General features: G+C 30.7%; 1 protein-coding gene across 5 annotated transcripts in view; it reads left to right on the forward strand.

The window, feature by feature from the left end:
- Positions 1-17,357, forward strand: part of LOC129939305 (organic cation transporter protein) — an 88,461-nt gene extending 71,104 nt beyond the window's left edge. For all 5 annotated transcript variants that reach the window (XM_056047277.1, XM_056047278.1, XM_056047279.1 and 2 more), the window contains 8 exons: positions 4,384-4,536; positions 4,629-4,884; positions 7,319-7,586; positions 7,659-7,956; positions 11,783-11,963; positions 12,047-12,192; positions 12,282-12,406; positions 15,058-17,357. In XM_056047277.1, the coding sequence (XP_055903252.1) occupies positions 4,384-4,536; positions 4,629-4,884; positions 7,319-7,586; positions 7,659-7,956; positions 11,783-11,963; positions 12,047-12,192; positions 12,282-12,406; positions 15,058-15,064 (1,434 nt within the window). In that variant the 3' untranslated portion in view covers positions 15,065-17,357. The remainder of the gene's footprint in view (positions 1-4,383; positions 4,537-4,628; positions 4,885-7,318; positions 7,587-7,658; positions 7,957-11,782; positions 11,964-12,046; positions 12,193-12,281; positions 12,407-15,057) is intronic.
- The last annotated feature ends 1,774 nt before the right edge of the window (positions 17,358-19,131 follow it).

Below are 19,131 nucleotides of genomic sequence, written 5' to 3' on the forward strand. Positions count from 1 at the left end.
TATTATGAAATAACATAGAAATACCTGAAAATCAATAAAATAATTGACAATGAGGAACGACACTTTGTCTCTGATTTAGGGACTGCTTCCATTACATTATACGAATTTAACAATCATATCAACACCATAAATTAATTTAAATTATAATATGAAACATGAGATACATTATTTAGCAATCATAAAAAATCTCTTTCCGGAGAAAGAAATAAGGCAAAATCTGTGAAATCATCAAATGAAAAACATTGAAAACATAGCTTAACGATAATATTTGGCGAAAAACTTAACCTTTTATTATATTAGAAATATGAAGAAATATTGATAGCTGCAAGCAGCCCTTGCTGCGCGACTCAATTAGCACTGGGAAGCTCCGTTTTGATACCATTAACTCGTTGGATTTATGATATTTAGAGCAATATTATTAAATAACAGAAACAAGATCAGATCTTTCATTTTCATTTCTGTAAATTCATCAATATCGTTAAGGCATTGCTCTTCCGAAATTTGACGTTATAGAAAAGGCCAGGGATGGGCATTTAAAGAGAAAGAGACACAGTTTTCTTTTCATGTTAGCCCCCGCAACTACGTAAATGAGTATTGTGAGGGATGTCCAACCTTGTTGCATGCTCTCCTGTGGGCCAGTGTCCGGTACATTTTGCAGGGACTCTTTCTATATAAAGCCTGGGCTTGCAAAAAACGTTTTAATCTTCCTAGATATAATACAGTCCACTACACTGTTTAACCTGCGGTTGGATTCAGTCCAAAAAAGTGAGAAAATGTTGCCTTTCATAGCTAAAAGAGGAATATTTACCCTTCGCGCAAGTGAACTATGAATGGCAGACCATGCCAGGCTAACTCGTCAACCCGTTCATTTTATGACTGTCCGGGCAGATAACATTGTTTCTATTTTGTTTTGAGATTAATTTTAACAATTTGCATGATTTTCTTATTGCTTGTAATTCAGCGTGAATAATACACTGGCAAAATCTGATAGCCAAAAAGGCTAACCTAGATACATTCAAGGTATCGGAGAAAATTGAAAACCTAACTTCACATCTTTAACCCATTAGTAAAGATAGTGGTATGTAAGTCTTTCGTATTTTTGTGGACAGTGTGAGAGCAGCCCATTTTAACTCATACCGTAAAAAAAACAAAAACTCATCCCAAAAAAATAGTAACTTAAGTAATCGAAGGTTAACTACTTGTATGTGTCCTATTCCCATTTAAAAATGTTAAAATTATTTTAAAAATTTTCGCCAACTCGGATAAAAGTGTAGCATATTTTTTTGAGAAACACTGAGGTTAACTACAGAAAGCTTGTGACATAAAATTAACGTTGAACTTCTTTGAAAAAAGTTTTGGTTTCGGGAGTAAATTGCGTTTACTGCTTAACAAAAAAAAAAAAAGGCTGGATGCGACCCCACTGATAACTTCCCATCCTGTTTACGTTTTATAGGTTTACGTGTTTTGTTAAAAAAGTTATCAGTTAAATCATTCTAAGAAATGTAAAAATTATCAACAATATTTTGCATATGAGTTTGATTTCAAAATCTATTTTGGTTAACGAGTTTTTTATTCAAAAACCACTTTTTACCAATTTTAGTAGCATTTCTTAAATTTTTTTATTTCTAATATAAACAAAAACAAATTGGATGAATGAAATTAATTTGAAGTCAATATTTTCTATTATTTACGAGATATCGAGAACCGAACATCAATTTTTACAAATTTTGCATACTAATTTTTGTCTATTTTAATTTTGTATGGAAAAGCCGACTGTTAGAATTTTATAAACAAAATTAAAAAAAGTTGAAAACAATATTTCTTATAAAATAAAATTAATTAAAAAACAATATTTCTTCTAAGATAAAATTAGTTTGAAGCAAATTTTTAATATTTGAAAGATAATTGAGTTGAAAATCTATTTTTAACATCTCTTATTAAATTTTTTTCGGTTTTAATTTTTTGAAAAAAAAACTGTCAAATCAATTTTTCTCAAAATTGCACTGCATGTTGAAAGCAATATTTCTCATAAGATAAAACTAAAAAGATATTTAAGTCGAAAATCAATTTTAACGAATTTTCGTTAATTTTTTTTGGATATTTAAATTTTTGGAAAAAAGCTGTAAATTCGATTTTTCTCCAAATTTTATTAAATGTTAACAACAATACTTTTTTTAAAAGATAAATGTAGTTTAAAGCCAATATCTCAAAGTTTTGAAAAGTTATTTGAGTCGAAAATCAATTTTTATAATTTTTCATAAATTTTGTTTTTGTTTTTATTTTTTATAAAAGAAACAGTCCATTCGATTTTACTGAAAATCGATTCAGATATTGAAATTTTTTTGAAGATGTAATCATTTACTTTTTGTAAAATGTTCGATGTGACAACATTTTTTTAACCTCTTTTGCACCTTTTTAAAAGAGAATCCTAAAAATTTTTGGAAAATTGTAAAATTCTTCACTAAGAAGAACCTTTCATTCAGTAAAATTGTTGATATCCGTGAAGAAGTTGATGAAGTATATTTTCATAATCTTCACTCTTTTTCGCAAACTAGCTGTAGTCATATGTATACTTGTGCTACAAAGTACGGTTTTTGATCTTTTATCCGCGTTGAATGATGACTTTGGTATTCCCCCGATAATATTAAAAAAGTGTAGTAATGCTTTAGTTGAACCCCTTACGTTCTTTATGAAACTTTCTCTAAAAACAGGAAAATTTCCCAGTGTATGGAAGAAGTCATTTCTAACGTTAATTTTAAAGAAAGGTAACAAAGCTTTCCATCTCTGACAACATTACTCGCACACAGGAATGGTTGAGATTTGTAAGTCCTAGGCCCTGGTTTTTCATGAACTGTTGCGCCACCTAATTTATTTATTTATTCAACAAAGCTTTCTTGCATTCCAACAGTGTTTGACCAAGTTATTTGTGAAAGTGTAGCATTTTTTAATAAGAATCTTATTTGCGAACAGCAAGAAGGTTTTGTGAAAAAAGATCAACCATTACAAATCTCCTCACATTCTCAAACATATGTTCAAGCGCTTTAAAACAAGGTTATGAAGTTAACTGATTTTTCTAAAGCTTTTGACCAACTTAGCCATGGAATTATTTTATTTAAACTTAAAACTCTTGATTTTCCACTATTTTTCTTAGCTTGGGTCAAATCATACCCTGCAAACAGACCCTATGAAGCAAATTTAGAAATTGTCATTCAGAACCTTTTGTTGCTCAATCTGGTGTTCCCCAGGGAAGCCATCTTAGCCCTTTTTTGTTCATCCTGTCTATTGACGATGTATCGTCATATCTACGCTCTAATGAAGTTCTCATTTTTGCTGACGACATGAAGATTTTTAAAATAATAAATTCCACCCATGATCGTATTCTTTTACAAGCCTACATTGATAGTTTAACATTTTGGTTTGGGAAAAATATCCTTGCACTCAACCCTTTAAAATGCCAGACGATAACTTTTACCAAAAAACTAATCAGTAGCGTTTTTGACTATTGTGTATCACAGCAGAAACTCTGTCGCGTCTCCACTTTTAGAGATTTAGGTGTTCATTTCTGTTTGTCAATAAGGCAATTCCATGCTTGGTTTTATAAAAAGCTGGGAAAAGTTCAATGATCCCTATGTTAATCTTTCTTTGTACGTCCTCATCTCGAATATGCTTCGCAGGTCCTTCCTATTACGAAATTCATTATAAACGTATTCAATCAATTTAACATAATTTCATTCGCTTTGTCTTCCTTGGGGAGATCTTATTGATCTGCCTCCCTATAAACATCGTATTCAGCTTCTTCAAATGTTTATAATGACTTAATATTTCTTTGTCAACTAATTAATGGTGAAATTGATGCACCTTATTTATTGTGTAAATTTAAATTACCGAGGCGGAACTCATCACCTGTGTACGTTTGGTACTTCCATCTAAGTCCATTTAAGTCGAATGAGCATTTTATATAACTTAAACTGCTAATCGATAGATTTAAATCTAAATAAGGTGGTATTAAAATCATTGTTTAGACCGGTGCTCCACTATCGTTAACTACCTTATATTATTGTTTGTTTTGTAATAGTTTAATGTTAATTATGTTTTGTATTTTGTGCGTGTGTCAGGCTATAATTGTATTATTTGTTTACTAACAAATGCACTTACGATGAGAATCTCATCGTAGTTTGACACTTGCTATAAGCTAACTACTTTCTTAAAATTCTCAAGTGTAAAATAAAATTATTTAAAAATATTTTATTTAAAATAACTAAAGTTTTAAAAACATTTATATAGATATTTGTTAGTGAAGAAGAAGAAGTTTAATGTAAACCTTAATTTCTAAGAATTTTCTTCATAATGAACTTGAATTTAAATTCTTTTTTAAATTTCCAGGCAGCCAACAAAAATTTCTGGTGCAGTCGACCAGACAATCTTCGATCTATTCCTGTTGATGTGTGGCGAAACTTCAGTGATTCAAAAGATAATTGCTATCAAGTTAGTTATGACTATTATCGGATATCACTTTCTGCAAATTCCAACATGGAGGTAATAAATTGAATCATAAACATCCATGCGTTTAATTAACTTCTTTTATAATCATCTTGATGTTTTCTTTTCGATTTCTTACAAAATAAAAGGACAATCTACCCGACATTCCACATAATTACACACGAATAGCATGTTCGTCGTGGGAATATGATATGAATGATAATTTAGGCAATACATGGACTTCAGAATGGAATTTGGTTTGTGACAAGGAATATCTGAAAAATGTCGCAGAGATGTTCTTTTTGTTAGGGGTTGCCACAGGTGGTATTATATCTGGGTATTTGTCAGATAAATTTGGTAGAAAAACAATGTTATTCATATCAGCAGTGTTGCAGACAATTTTTGGTAAGTTTAGATAACTTTAATAAGTCTCAAAAATAAACATGTTCCACATTTTTCTTCTTTAAATCTCATGGAAATAAGACTTTACAACTCACAATAAAAAAGATCGTGAAACGTTTTGTTAATTAAAAGATGATGAGTGGATTTCGATCTGGTGGTATTTCTGTTCCAGAAAAATGTTCTGATTTAGTACTTTATCTCATGTTCTATATCAAGTTCGGGTTAGACTTTATATATCGAGCTTTATAAAATAGTTAAGGCAGCCTTCATTATGATAGCACTATTTGAACTACAACTTACAATACAACTACTTATAGGTCATTTAAAAGCCTCTCTCGTGTAGATGAAAAAGATTTTCCTAACCAGTTTTGAAGAGTATCTGTAACTTCGAAAGATAAGAGCTCCTAAGACTTTAAAAAAATAAATGTTATATGTCTTTAAAATGTTTTTGAAAATGTAGCGGAACTTGGTAACGATCTATTAAGTTCAGTGTTACCTAAGCCAAGCGGGTTATTTACAACTTTAAAACTGTCTAAACTTTGTCAAAATTGAATGCTAACTCAGCGAATATAAGAGCAAGACTCAAAAACAGTGTATGAGCATACACCGTCTGAATAACTGAGATCTGTTCTTTTTCTAACCATTATTAATAGTCGTTCCTTATTATTGAAATGTCAAATAGTTACGACTTGTAACAATTAACAACTCAGCTTGTGAGATACGTTGAAAGTGTTGAACTGTCAAAATGAGTGATTTGTTTACAAAAAAACAAGTTTATTTGGATTGGAAGAAAACAAATTTCTTTAAAAACAATTCGTCATCAAAATTGGAAGACGAATTTTTATTATACATTACAGTTACACCAATGCTTTTCGTTGCTTTTATTTTCCAAAAAGAAAACTTAATTATTAAAATTTGCTAGTAACACATGACATGAAGCCTTGAAGGCTATTGTCACTTCTAAGTTTAACCGTAATTAATAATTTCCAATACTGACTCGGTGTAAAAGTAATTTTAAGGACCAGCAGTAAGCTTTTGGTTTGACGTTTACGATATAATTTATTGTGGCGCTTACGATATATATGCGTCATGAATTTTTATTAAATTTCCAAAGCAAGTTAAAAGTTGTCTTAATTTTATTTTTAAACAAAGGCGCAAAATGTAAGACTACTAGTGGTTAAGGGTTTAACAATTAAGGATGTTCAAAAACCTTACTTTTCGTTTTGCTTTACTAATTGCCTTTTATTGAAAAACGAGTGACAGTTTTTAAAAATAAACAAAGCAAATACGCTTTAACGGACCTAATAATTGGAATTTCCAACTCTTGACTGGAATATTCCATTCACTGCTCTGATAAGAATAATTGTACAGATGTTAAACGGTTTTATCAAATTGCTAAAAGTTAAAGTAGTCCTGGCTAGCTTAAAGCCTTACCTATAGGTATAAAAGAAAAGACCTCTCTGACAACTTGTACTGCAGCGAGTTTTTGGAATGGAACCTTCAAGTGGCGCCTGCTAATACTTAACATGCGTTTCTCAACGGGTACTTTTTGTGCCAATACTATTTTTTAGCATTTTAACGTTGGGAACAATTTTGTCATTTATTATTGAATAATTCATAAGCTTCCTCTTGTTATTGTAATAAGTCTAATTGCTATCATTAAACATTTTTACATTCCCCGATGTTTCAATGTTCCTAGACTCTAAATCTAATCTATGGTGTTTAGAGATATATCCGTCTGTGCGTGTGTACGTGCGAACGTTGGGGAAACCTTTTTGTGCTTCATATCTTAAGAAGAAAAACAACACAACCTTCAATTTTTGATTGCATACTTTTTAAAGTTCTTTAAATGACAGTTTGGCTTTAAAAAAAAATATCATTTGTATAGCAGCACCAACAGGGAAGTTATCAGTGAGGGTCGCATCCAAGTCTGTTATTTTTTGTGTTCACCTCACTGCATTCACTTCAGTTTAAAATGAGTGATCTATAAAAAGTCTCATATTTTTGCTATTCTTGTATTTAAGGACTCAGTATAGTTATCCTTGATTTTTCCAATTATTATAATCTATACTATTCAAAGGCTACGACCTTTGTCCAAGAGCAAAGTGCTTGTGTTTGAGCTTGAGCTTGTGCAATGTGAATAGTCCCCATTCAACTCAACCAAATCAACCTCAACTCTTGCAAACAGAATGACATTGACATTTGATTTCCTCCATCTCCTCTATGCATAGGTACAAACCTACTACTACCTTACCTACTCGAATGACGAATATAACCCTTGGTGTATCTGTATCTATTTTAAAACATTTACCAAAGGTCATAAATAATAATTTATCAACTCAATATCCATTCGTCTCATTTATTTTCTATTTTCTTTTTCGTCCTTATAAATTTTTATTGTGATATTGTTATTTATATAGATGTTATATATTTGTAGGTCTGGCATTGTATTTTGCGAATTCATTTGAATTGTACTTAATATTGAGAACCCTCCTCGGATTGGTATCTGTTTCGGTGACCTACGCTGGATTGATTTTAGCCATTGAATATGTCGATGGCAAATGGCGAACTATTGCCGGAATGTATAATTTATTTCCACTGCCAATATCCTATATGTTGATATCAGGAATTGCCTATTTGACACAGGACTACCAAAAACTACAACTTTGTATTGGTTTTCCTGGTATATTTTTGTGCTTTTTATGGTAAGAATTCTAAAAAACAATATTTCGAAAATTTAGTAGGATTGAAAAACAAAAATTTGATTTTTCTTCCAGGTTTGTTGTTCCAGAATCACCACGTTGGCTTTTATGCAAAGGACGTGTTGCAGAAGTAAAGAAAATTGTAGAAAGTGCAGCCGCATTTAATGGCCGACAACTGCCAGAGAATTACGAGAAAATATTGACGCCACCTGTTCAAGAGGAGAGCACTCATGACTTTTGGTGCTTGTTTCGATCGAGATACCTGCGGAGGATAACAATATGTTTTCTGCTCATTTGGTTTACAATGAATTTGGTGTATTATGGATTGATTCTTAATATGAATACTTTTGGGGGAAATGTATACTTGAATTCGGTGAGTTTGAAGTTTTTGAATTGAAATGAAACATTGACTGTATTAAACATTTATTACAATTAATTGACATTTGTTCGTAGAATGTTTTACAAGAAATAAGAGTTGATAACTATAGGGTTTTTCAATAAGGGCGAGTAGATGTTTTGTGTAGATGTCGTGGCTTTTACTGTGTGGCACGTAGCGAAGTAGCGCGCACCGTCATGCTGTAAATTACATGTCGTCCAAATTCCGGTGTAAAATTCGCCAAGTTGAAGTCTGAACGAGCACTCATTTTGATAACAAAGTTGTATCATTTGATCGTGCTGTCAAGGGCGGATCCAGACTTTTAATCAGAAGAAGGTCACACACATAACATATAGATGAGTTTTTACTCACCATTTAAAAATGTTCTTTAATGTTCTATAAAGAAGGCTGACAAAATTAAAATAACACAATGTGCATCTTAGCCTTATGCATTTATACATTTAAGTGACAACTATTGTTATAAAAATATATAAAGATATGGTCAAATTTTTAATTTGGACGACGCCCTAGATATAAAAGCATTCCAAGATTCCAACAGTTATTTTAAATATGCCATATTCAAGATCTAAATCACAATAGTTAAGAGGGTTTTTGGTGTATTTCACGCAAAAATGTAAGAAATTGTTTTGAAACGTAGCTTTTTTTCAAAAGTATTATAAACTAATCTTAATTCCATTTCTAATATTGCGAAGAACTCTACAAAAATTCAAAAACACAAAAAATGAGAGAGGATCTGATATCAATAATTGTCTTGATTTTTTGACGTAGTTTTTTCTAATTCAATTTTCGGGAGTCTATTTTTACTATCGCTATCATTCTGCTTACTCGTACATGATAGAAAATATTTTGACCTCAAAGGAGTCAATTAAACTTAAAAATTGTAGAGACAAAAATGTTTGGTTCTTGAATTTAAGAACATGGGTGCATTTTAGTACATAATTTCTCTAAAAATTAAATTACAACAAATAAGTTGGGAAGAAACTTTTGTGTGGCACTCACAAATTACGTTTCAGAATCTCTTTTACTTCAAATTCCAAAAGATTCGAAGCCTTTCAATATGTTTTTCAATTAGCCATTAGTTAAACAAAAATGTCACTTTTGCTGTTTTTTAGACATTTATATTATTGAAATTCGTGTTTAAATCTCAGTTCTAGAGCATTCAAAGCAAATTCACTTCAAAAGTAGATTTATTTAATTTGTTAAGATCTTAAAACTTTTTGTATTCAATAAAAAATCATATTTGAAATAAATAAATTATGTTTTAAGCATTAAAAATGTATCTGCGAAATAAGTTTTTTCTCAAAAATTTAAAAGCCATTTTATTTATCAATTTTTTTTATTTTGGAAATTAAAAGAGCGGTTTTTTAATTGATTTTTGCATATACAATTTTTAAATCTTGTGTGCAGTTGTTAGGTGCTTATAAATGTACACCTTATATTTTGGCCCTTTCCGAGATATCGAGTTTTGTTAACAAAAAGCAATACTTTTTTGAAAATCAAACAAAAAAAAATACTGTGCTTTTATGAAGGGTAGGTACTCTTCTGGATCAATACCAAAATATGTTTTTCTTGTAGAAAGAAGCCAAATTAAGGAAACAATTTAGAAAGTTTTGAATTAAAATGAAAAAAGCCTTTTTTCGACTTTTCTACCATCGTAATATCATGTTTGATTAAAAGCTCGAGTTCGAATTTTTTTACGAAATACGAATTTTTGAGACGTTATTGAAGGCGAGGTTCAGGATTTAAAGGAAACTTCTTTTCAATTTGACGATCTCTTAAGCAAGGTTTTCTTTAAGAACCCGAATATTTGCTCTTTTTCTTAGAAACAAATTTTGCTTTGTCGCTTTTGACAGCAAACCATTTTTTTGGAAAATGTCGTTGAATTACTAACAAATCTTTATACGAAATCTTTATTTATACAACTTAACTGCATAAGCTTTTTGGCTCATATGACCCCCCTCCCCTTGGATCGACGAGAAATCAGCTGTTAAGATAAAAATATGTATACAATGTTTTCTATGTTTTTCTTTTTCATTTTTGCACTTCAACCACACAAATGTAAATCCAAAACATCAACTGAATATGATTCAGACAGTGAAATAATGTTGTAGGAATTTGCTAAACAAAAATAAGTATGATACTTCACGATGGACTATTGAGACTTATTCATTAAAAATCTATTCTATCATATTTCATCGAAAAAAAAAACAAAAACTCAGAAAACATTGCACTTAATTTTGTAACTGTAAAAACTATTTAACAACGTGTTACAAGGAAAATTATAGAGTTTAAGAATTTTTATCATTTTCAGATGAATTTTACGAAAGAGGCAAACAGATTTAGAAATTCTAAATTGAAACAAATTTAGGAGCCTAGAAAAACCAAGCGAATATTGGGCATTATATCCATTTAAGGAAAGCAATCAAATCCTAGGTGTTATAAGCTCGATCTGTGAATTTTTAAAATGAAATGTTTTTCACCCCTTAAACGTTAAATCTGATGCTCTATAAGTGAAAAACTCATTCGAACTTTCAAATTATTAAATATTCGTTCTGTGAAGACAGAATAAATATTGGAGCAAAATACAGAGTTTTTTCACGTTGATCCAAAGAACAAAGTCTAAAGAAGATCTTATTGTGCTATTCTGATAACTTCTTTGGTTAAATTTTTGGGGAACATACTCCAGCCATGATCGGAATGGGTCTGATTACTTAAAAAATTGAAGTTAATGAAAAGTGAAGATAACATTCAATTTGGAAATATGATCATACCCGGCTTATTATCTAGAGTATCACCTCATATTATTCCTTGAAATGAAACGATTATTGGAACAATTCTTCTTTAAAATATAGCGACGGTTTGCTTTGTACAGTGCGACGTCTATAAGTAACTGTAAGTGCAATATAGTTATTGTCGAAATTTGTTTAAATATAAAAAAAGGAATAAAATGTATGTATTTGTTTTAATAATTATTCAGTACTTCTTAATACAAACTTTAAAAAATATTTATTAAAATTTGTTCAAATATCGCTTACGGCAAGATTATGAAATAAAAAAAATGAAAATCTGTTTCATAGTTTTCACTGAATATCAATCCATCTAATTTTGACAGATATACAAGCAGGGAAAAATTCAAAAAATAAACTTCCCTCTATTAGACAGATGTCGCCAATTGTCATCATCTGTTACTGACCATAACCAAAACTTGTCTTCTTGTCCTCCCACTGATATGCCATCGGAATCGGTTAACATGACTTTCTACTTTTGCGCTCAACTTTTCGACTGCACTGCCAAAAATATTGCTTCTTCTTTCTAATGACAGCAACGCCACGACCAACACACCACGCCACGCCACGTGGTGTGTATTTTGTCAAAACAAAACCGAAAGTGATCCCTGAAAACACATAAGGATTTATACTGTCTTGTGCCGCCTCATTCTGACATCACGTTTGCTTGCCACGCAGCGCCCGCCGCGTTCCTAGTCTTTATCGATTTGTGGTCTATTGAGTGATTTGCGCGTAAATATATCATCTTTGCGTGAGAATTAATTAATGGTGCGTCATTTCGTACGTCATTGTACTATGTTATGGATATTTGAAAAGAAGAAGAAATTGAAATCAGGGCTGGCTGTTTGCCCAAACTGTGGCTAGGTCTTGTTTGTTTTGTGTGTTCTGGTCTAACCATATAATAAATTACACAAAGATTTAAACTTAAGCGTTTATTAAATATATTTTTAATTTGTTGTTCTTATTATTCTTTTTTATATATGTTTTGTTTTTTGTATGATTGATATGAATTATAGGCTCTAGCTGGTCTAGTCGAAATTCCTGCGATTGCCATTGCTATGTATATCATTATGAAAGTTGGCAAGAAATGGCTATTTTGTGGGACATTAGTTTGTGCTGGTTTTGCGTGCATGTGCGCGGCCGTAACCGAAGGTCAAGATGATATACTGTGGTTGAAAATTACATTCCTAATGATTGGTAAAATTTAAAAACAAAACAGTTTGGAAATTAAGAACTAATCTAGAACTAAATATGCCAAAATTCTTCGTTTTTTTTTAAAGGAAAATTCACAATTAGTGCTGGCAACACTATAATGCCCGTTTATACAGCAGAATTGTATCCAACGGCGATACGTAACGTTGGTGTAGGAGCTTGTAATGTGGCTGCTGGTTTGGCGTTAATATTAACACCCTATTTGTCATTGTTGGTAAGTTTAGGAACGCATTTATTTTATTGTTTATTTGGTTTTTTGTAAATCAAAGGTTAAAATTGATTTGTATTTGGTTTTCTTTTTAGACAAAAATCGAAAGTCATTTACTGATGACATTATTGACTGCCTGGAGCTTATTCGGTGGTGTGGTTGTATTGTTCCTGCCTGAAACTATGAAGCAACATACTAAGCAGCATCCGCCTGAAGAAAAGTAAGTTTGTTTTACTCTTAGAAGAATTATACTCTTAGTTTCTAATAAGAAAACTTTTAACTGCATCGATGCCCAAGGCAATATGGACATATAACTAGTGGGCTTACAAATAAAGGCTTGACAACTTTGAATTTGATTTGTGAACGCACCCTTTTAGTATCATTGTCAATTTATTCAGTAAACTCAACACTTTCATCTTGCTAAAGAACTCGAATGAATTACGCCTACAAGTTATATGAATTTTCTACCGAAATTCGGGGTGGGTGACCGGAAGTTTATAGAGCTAACTTACTTATGTATGTACTTAAGGTGCCGCTACAGTCCGGTACAGAACTTCCTCAACTAACATGTGTCTCCGAGCAGATTGGTCCCTAGATAGCTGTGTCCAGTTTCGCTCACCAAATTGGTTGAGGTCCTCTCCCGCCTGCGTGCGCCACCTGAGCCGCGGTCTTCATCTTCGACGCCGTCATGGCGTAACCGAGTAATTGGATAGACCATTGTAAGATTGTGCCTCTGGTGTTGACATTTGAGTTTTGCAGATGTTGAAGAAGTCACATGACAATACACACCTTCTCTAAAAGTTTTGTTGACATCAAATGCTTCGGTTAGATCTTCCGACTTTAATAGAACAGCTTGAATTCTTCATCATCATTGTGCACAAACAGACAAGTTTGAAAAGGGATTAGAAACCTAGACATGGATTTGTAAAGCTCTTCACTATAGATGCTGTCATATACGACTTTAAAATCAATAAAGAGTGGAGTTGTGATGTTTCCGTGTCAGTGAGACAAATGAATGTTTAGGTTAGGCTAGGTTAAAGTGGCTGTTCAAAATGGAAACGGACACACTTAGGCCATTTTTAATGGCCCATTGTGATACCATATGAATCTTGAGGCTTCCTCCTAAGCTCAATGGAACTAGTTTGAGTCCCTTACGAAACTTGAGAGGCTGTTTATGCTGATATGATTTAGATCTTTAAAGAAGAATTCTACTAAGTAATTCTTGCGTTTTCGAGCCAGAGCTTCTGCACAAGTCATTTAAGAATACGATTTGTCTCGTAGCGTGCTTTCCTATTAGACAGTGCCCGACACCTATTATCGAGCTTATATGCGATCTGTTTAGAGAGAGCAAGCATTTTGAACGTTTTAAATCCAGTGTTGGCCAGATATTTTTTGTGACTTGACACGTGGTGATGTTGTTCCACCTGTTGCCTGCCCTCCTCACAGAGTCTTGCATAAGCAACAGCTTACAAGTAGCGATTAGGGTGCCAGTACTTGCCAAACGTGGAAGGATGGGTTGTACTGTACCGTTCCTGGCGAGTTCATCTGCCTTACAGTTACCTGGAATGTCTCTATGGCCCGGCACCCAGCAAAGGTGAATATAAAATTGTTGTGCCATCTCCATTAGAGATGATCGACAATTATGTACTGTTATAGAGTTTGTAGAGACAGAGTCTAGAGTTTTAATAGCGGCCTGGCTGTCTGGGAAAATACGGATATAACATGTTGATATCACGTTTTCTTTAATCCAGGACAAGACTTCCTTTATCGCCAAAAGTTCAGCCTGGAACATGCTACAATGATTGGGAAGGCGGAATGAGAGACTTAATTTCAGTCGTTCAGAGTACACACCTCCAACAAACCATTCTTTTGTTTTTGACCCATCTGTGTAGAAATGGATTGACCCATCCTCCAAGAATGTCCTATCCTCCCAAAAAGATCTGTGAGGAAAAGAAATCTGGAAATTTCTGTTGAAAGGAATGGTAGAAGTGTTGAAAATATCGCTGCCGTTTATTCGTTAGTAGCAAACGCTCCACATAAGTCGAATCCACGGCGTTCTCAAGAATGGGGCTTGGACTACTTTATGGCGTATTTTGCGTAAGGTTATTGTTTAACACCTTTACAAGATCCAGCTAAATAAAGAATAGAAGCTGATGGACCATTTTTGAAGCACTGTACGTTCTTTGATTAAGCTCTGGAGGAATAAGATGCGCCAAGATGATGAGTTATCGCAAAATCATTTTCAATGAAAAATCTAATTTTTGGTTCAATGAGTTTGTCAATAAGCAAAATGTGCCTTAAGGGTCAAGTGAAAATCCACTAATATATGATTATTTGCATTCCAGTGGCGTTATTGGGTCATAGTTATTGATTGACGATATCGAGTTTCATGTACTGTTAATGCCACACAGACTTAAACAAAAACTTACGATTCATTGCAAAGTAAGGTTGAAGAACGTATTATTTCAAAAAATAGGCCATTCGATTGGTGGCCTCGTTCATGCAATTAAAAGCCTCTGGATTATTTTATTTGGGACTACGTTTAGTCAATAGTTTATCCCAACAAGCCGATGACGACGTACGTTGGAAGGGCTCAGAGAAATAGCGGCTTTTTCAGCCAAAATGTGTGGACGAGTTATCGAAAATAGTTTCCAACGAATCGAACTCTAAAAACGTGCCTTCGGTGTGCATATCAATGAAATTGAATTTTATCCATAATTTTCATGATTGTATATACTTTAAGCCGATAGTAATCATTTTGAAAAATGTATCTTGCATTTTGTTTTTAAATAAGTTGTCAAGTCGTTATTGGAAAACCCTCAACTTCGAAACGCTCCAAGTTGATATTTTTAAATTAATTTTCTATTTCAGATGTTAGGTGAAACCATTTTAATATTTTTAACCAAAACCAAAACAAAACTCCAGCAAACAATGCAATAAAAAGCCATATCCAAATTGAATGTGAGTCTCATTTAAACCCATTACTCATTACCTTAATATTAAGAAAACAATTTTTCAAAAATAAAAATTATAATATAAAATTTATTTTAAATAATTTTTAAATCTCAACTAAAATAAAAAAAACTAAAATTAAAAATTGAGAAAAACAATGAAAAGGAAAAACTGAAATTCAAAATCAATAAGATAAATGTTGTTAACTATACATATACATATATATTATATAAAAAAATATGTAGTTTCATATTGTTAAATAATTTATACATAATTATATAAAATTATATTCGTATAGTAATTCGTAAAATAATTATTTGTTGTTGATGGTCTTTAAAATCTAAATCTGAATTAAAACAAACAAAAAATTATAATCGATGTCATTATACAAACAAAATAAAACTGTGTACAGTGAAATAAAAACCATAAACAAAATCAAAAACAATATTAACAAATTTACTTACACACATATCTAAATGTCTCCATAAAAATAGAATTTTTGGCTGGCCCAAAAATATTTCATAGCCTTAATTTAAATGATTTGTATTTTGTATTTTTAATTAATGTCCATGTGTTTATTACCGAAATGGTGCTTTTTTTAAATTTAAATTTAATGCAAAACTCCAATAATTTACTATACATAACATTTAAATAGCAAAAGAACATATCTAGAACTATAAAGAAGAAAACCATATCCAACTCAGAAAACATAAACATTAAACACTAGATTTTAAGACTATATTACAAAACAGGCAGGTCCTTTTTTGTGTAAGAGATTTTTTTAATACAAAATACATAAAATAAACAAAAACAAATAGAACAAACATTTTTAAACAAAGTTCAATAAAACAAAACACAAACAAACAAAAATGCAAAATTATATTACAAAACAAAGGAAATTAAAATTGTTCAAAAATATTAAACCAAAAAAAACAAATTTAATAAAAATATTATTATAATAATTATTTAAAAAATATAAAATATATCAATGTGTAAATGTAAAAGTGTAGTCAATTAAATTAATTTTAAAATAAGAAACAAAATAATAATAATAATAATGATTGAAAGTTAGATTTGTATTGTCAATTATATTATAGCAATTTATATCATAACAAAAATGCATTTATTAATGTTGGAAATTAAAATGATTTATTGTTTTTATTATTTAATGTTTCAAAGTAAATATTTATGTTTTTATAAATTTCGCAAGCATATGTGTTTATGTTATGTACTTATTTGTAAATGAATTTATTATAATAATTATCGATTATGTTTAATGTGAATTGCTTTGTTAAGGTATTTTATGGAATAATTCAAAACTTTTGACAGGGATGGCTTCGATTTGTATAAAAATCAATATTAAGTTTTAATTACAAGCTGCGTACGTGTACCTTCCTGTTGGAAGCTATTGTGCTTAGAATTTTATCTAAAATCAACCCAAAACTACACTCCAATGATAAAAAAAACATGACTCTATATTATGTGTCATTCCTGTTTCAGAAAGAGTGAGTTTTTTTGTAATCTTGCAAAAACAAAACTTAACGAAAAGCCGAAGAGCAATAATTCACAATTTTTAAGAGTAATCATTTAATTTCTTTGGATTGACATTTTTGTTTACGAACACTTCAGTATCCTTTCGACGATATTACCGAAGCTTTTCAGAAGATTTTGGAAGTAAGAAAAGTAGTTTTTTAAACAAAAACTATCTTTCACATCGGAATTCAATGAAAACAGAAGTAAGCCCTTCAACTTTTCGTAAAACTAAGAAATTAGATTAAATAAAAACCCTCCCAAAGAAGTGCGTACTATAGTATTGTTGTATTGGTTTATTTTTATATGACCAATAAATAGCCCCTCTGACAATAAAAATAGTATAGTTCCACCTTTAAACTAAAACTGTTGGTAAAACCTCTCAAGTTCTAAAAATGAGTTAGAAAAATTGGTATTTTGTCAATTTAAAAAAATCGCAATTAGGAGAATTTGTAAAATTGAATCAATACCGCAGAATCATCGTAATTATTTTTGTTTATGTAATATTTATGTTGTACTTAATTTAGTTTCGTTAAGTTTTTTTCTATGTTGTAAAAATAAAGTTTGAGAACAAAATGTTAAAATAAATGTCAATAATATTAAAAGAAAAACCAAAAACAAGTGTTACAAAAAAAGTATGTTAGATGTAAAAGTTCTATTGAAAAATAAAATGAAACAATGTGAGTGAATTGATTGTTTTGAACTTAATTTACAGAAAATAAAAGAAGGTAAGTATTCTCCGCAAGGCCTGCTAAATAAATTTTGTTTTTACAACTCAATGAAACACACGAGTTGTTTTGCTCTTAGTTAGTGCAATTTTTAGCAACTTACTAAGCTTAAAAGATGATCTATATAATTTGATTTCAACATCCTACTATCTCTTAACAATTTGCTAAAGTTGAATTCAGAATGGCTACTTTAACTTTTAGCAATTCTCTGAAAATCTGTACAAATATTCTTATAAGAGCAGTGTATGGAATCAACACTCAATAGTTGGGAGTTCCAATTAATACATCCGTTTAAACGTATTTGCTTTGTTTATTTTTAGAAACTGTCACTGTTCAGACATGTTTGGATGTCGGTTTCTCCATAATGTTAATGTCTAAATATCAAAAATGTTAAGCCCTTAACAAAAGGTTGTTTAAAATTTTGCGCCAATATCTTAAAAATAAAAAGAGGCTGGGATGCGACCCACACTGATAAACTACCATCCCCTCTGTCTATTTGTCTTGCTTAAAAGTTTACAGGTTTTTGTGTTGGGTTAAAAAACTTGTTAGTTGAATTATTCCTACAAATTTTAAAATTACTAACAATATTTTTCATATAAAGAAACAGTTTAGTTTGAAAATCTAATAAAATTTAACTAATTTTGGACGCATGTCTTAAATTTTTATAAATTGGATGAATGAAATAAATTTGAGAGATACCAAGAACCGAACATCAATTTTTACCAAATTTGCGTACTATTTTTTGTAGATTTTATTTTTTTTGAAAAAAGGACTGTTGGATTTCAAATAAAAAATCTACTGAATATCGAAAACAATGTGAAATAAAAAGAGTTTGAAGACAATATTTCTAATTTTTAAAAGCTTTTTGAGTCGTAAGTAAATTTTCACTAAATTTTATTAAATTTTTTGTTTAGGTTGTTATTTTTCTCAAAGTTTTTCAGAATGTTGAAAACAATATTACTTAAAAGATAAAATTAGTTGAAAGCCATAATCTCAAATTTTTTAAAAGATTTTTGAGTCGAAATTCATGTTTCTTTTAGGTATTTAATTTTTTATAACAAAAACTGTCAATTCGAATTTTCTCAAAATTGTTTTGGAGATAATACCATTTTGTATTCGTTAAATTTTCGAGGTGACAATTTTTTTTTGTTTTTTTGATTTATAAAAAAACCGTTATTGGATTATTTTCAAAAAAAATACATGATACCATCACGTTACAGTATATAATAAAAAATTTAATTCAAGTCTGTAGCGTTTTTGGTTGGTAAGATATTTAGGATTAACCAAAATGTTCACCTTTTTTTAAACTGCTATAGTATCGGACCAATTACAATAACTTCCTATGGGAGGTTAAAAATGGACGTAAAATCGTTTCAAAATATAAAAACTAAATTTAAAGGCTGACAGTTTGCTTTTTATGAGACTTAACCATTATAAAGGTTTAGTGATTTAAAAGTATTATGCGATTTTACTTTATCAACTGTAAAAAGAGTACCTATTCAAAAACATTCAATGAGGTTGGATACGTTGATGAACAGATGGAAGTGAAAGAACTGAACCGGAAAATGATTTATTAAAATGTTTACAGCGTTTAAAACACCCCCTTATACAAAATAATAACAAACATTGATTGGCTTACCTTATTCGAGGATTCATAATAAATTATCTAAAAGTCTGCTGTAGCACGATCCAATGGACAACGATTTTACGCCCATATTGAACTTCTTCAAAACTA

This window comes from Eupeodes corollae, chromosome 1 (genome assembly GCF_945859685.1).
Source record: "Eupeodes corollae chromosome 1, idEupCoro1.1, whole genome shotgun sequence".
NCBI classification, from domain to species: Eukaryota; Metazoa; Arthropoda; class Insecta; order Diptera; family Syrphidae; genus Eupeodes; species Eupeodes corollae.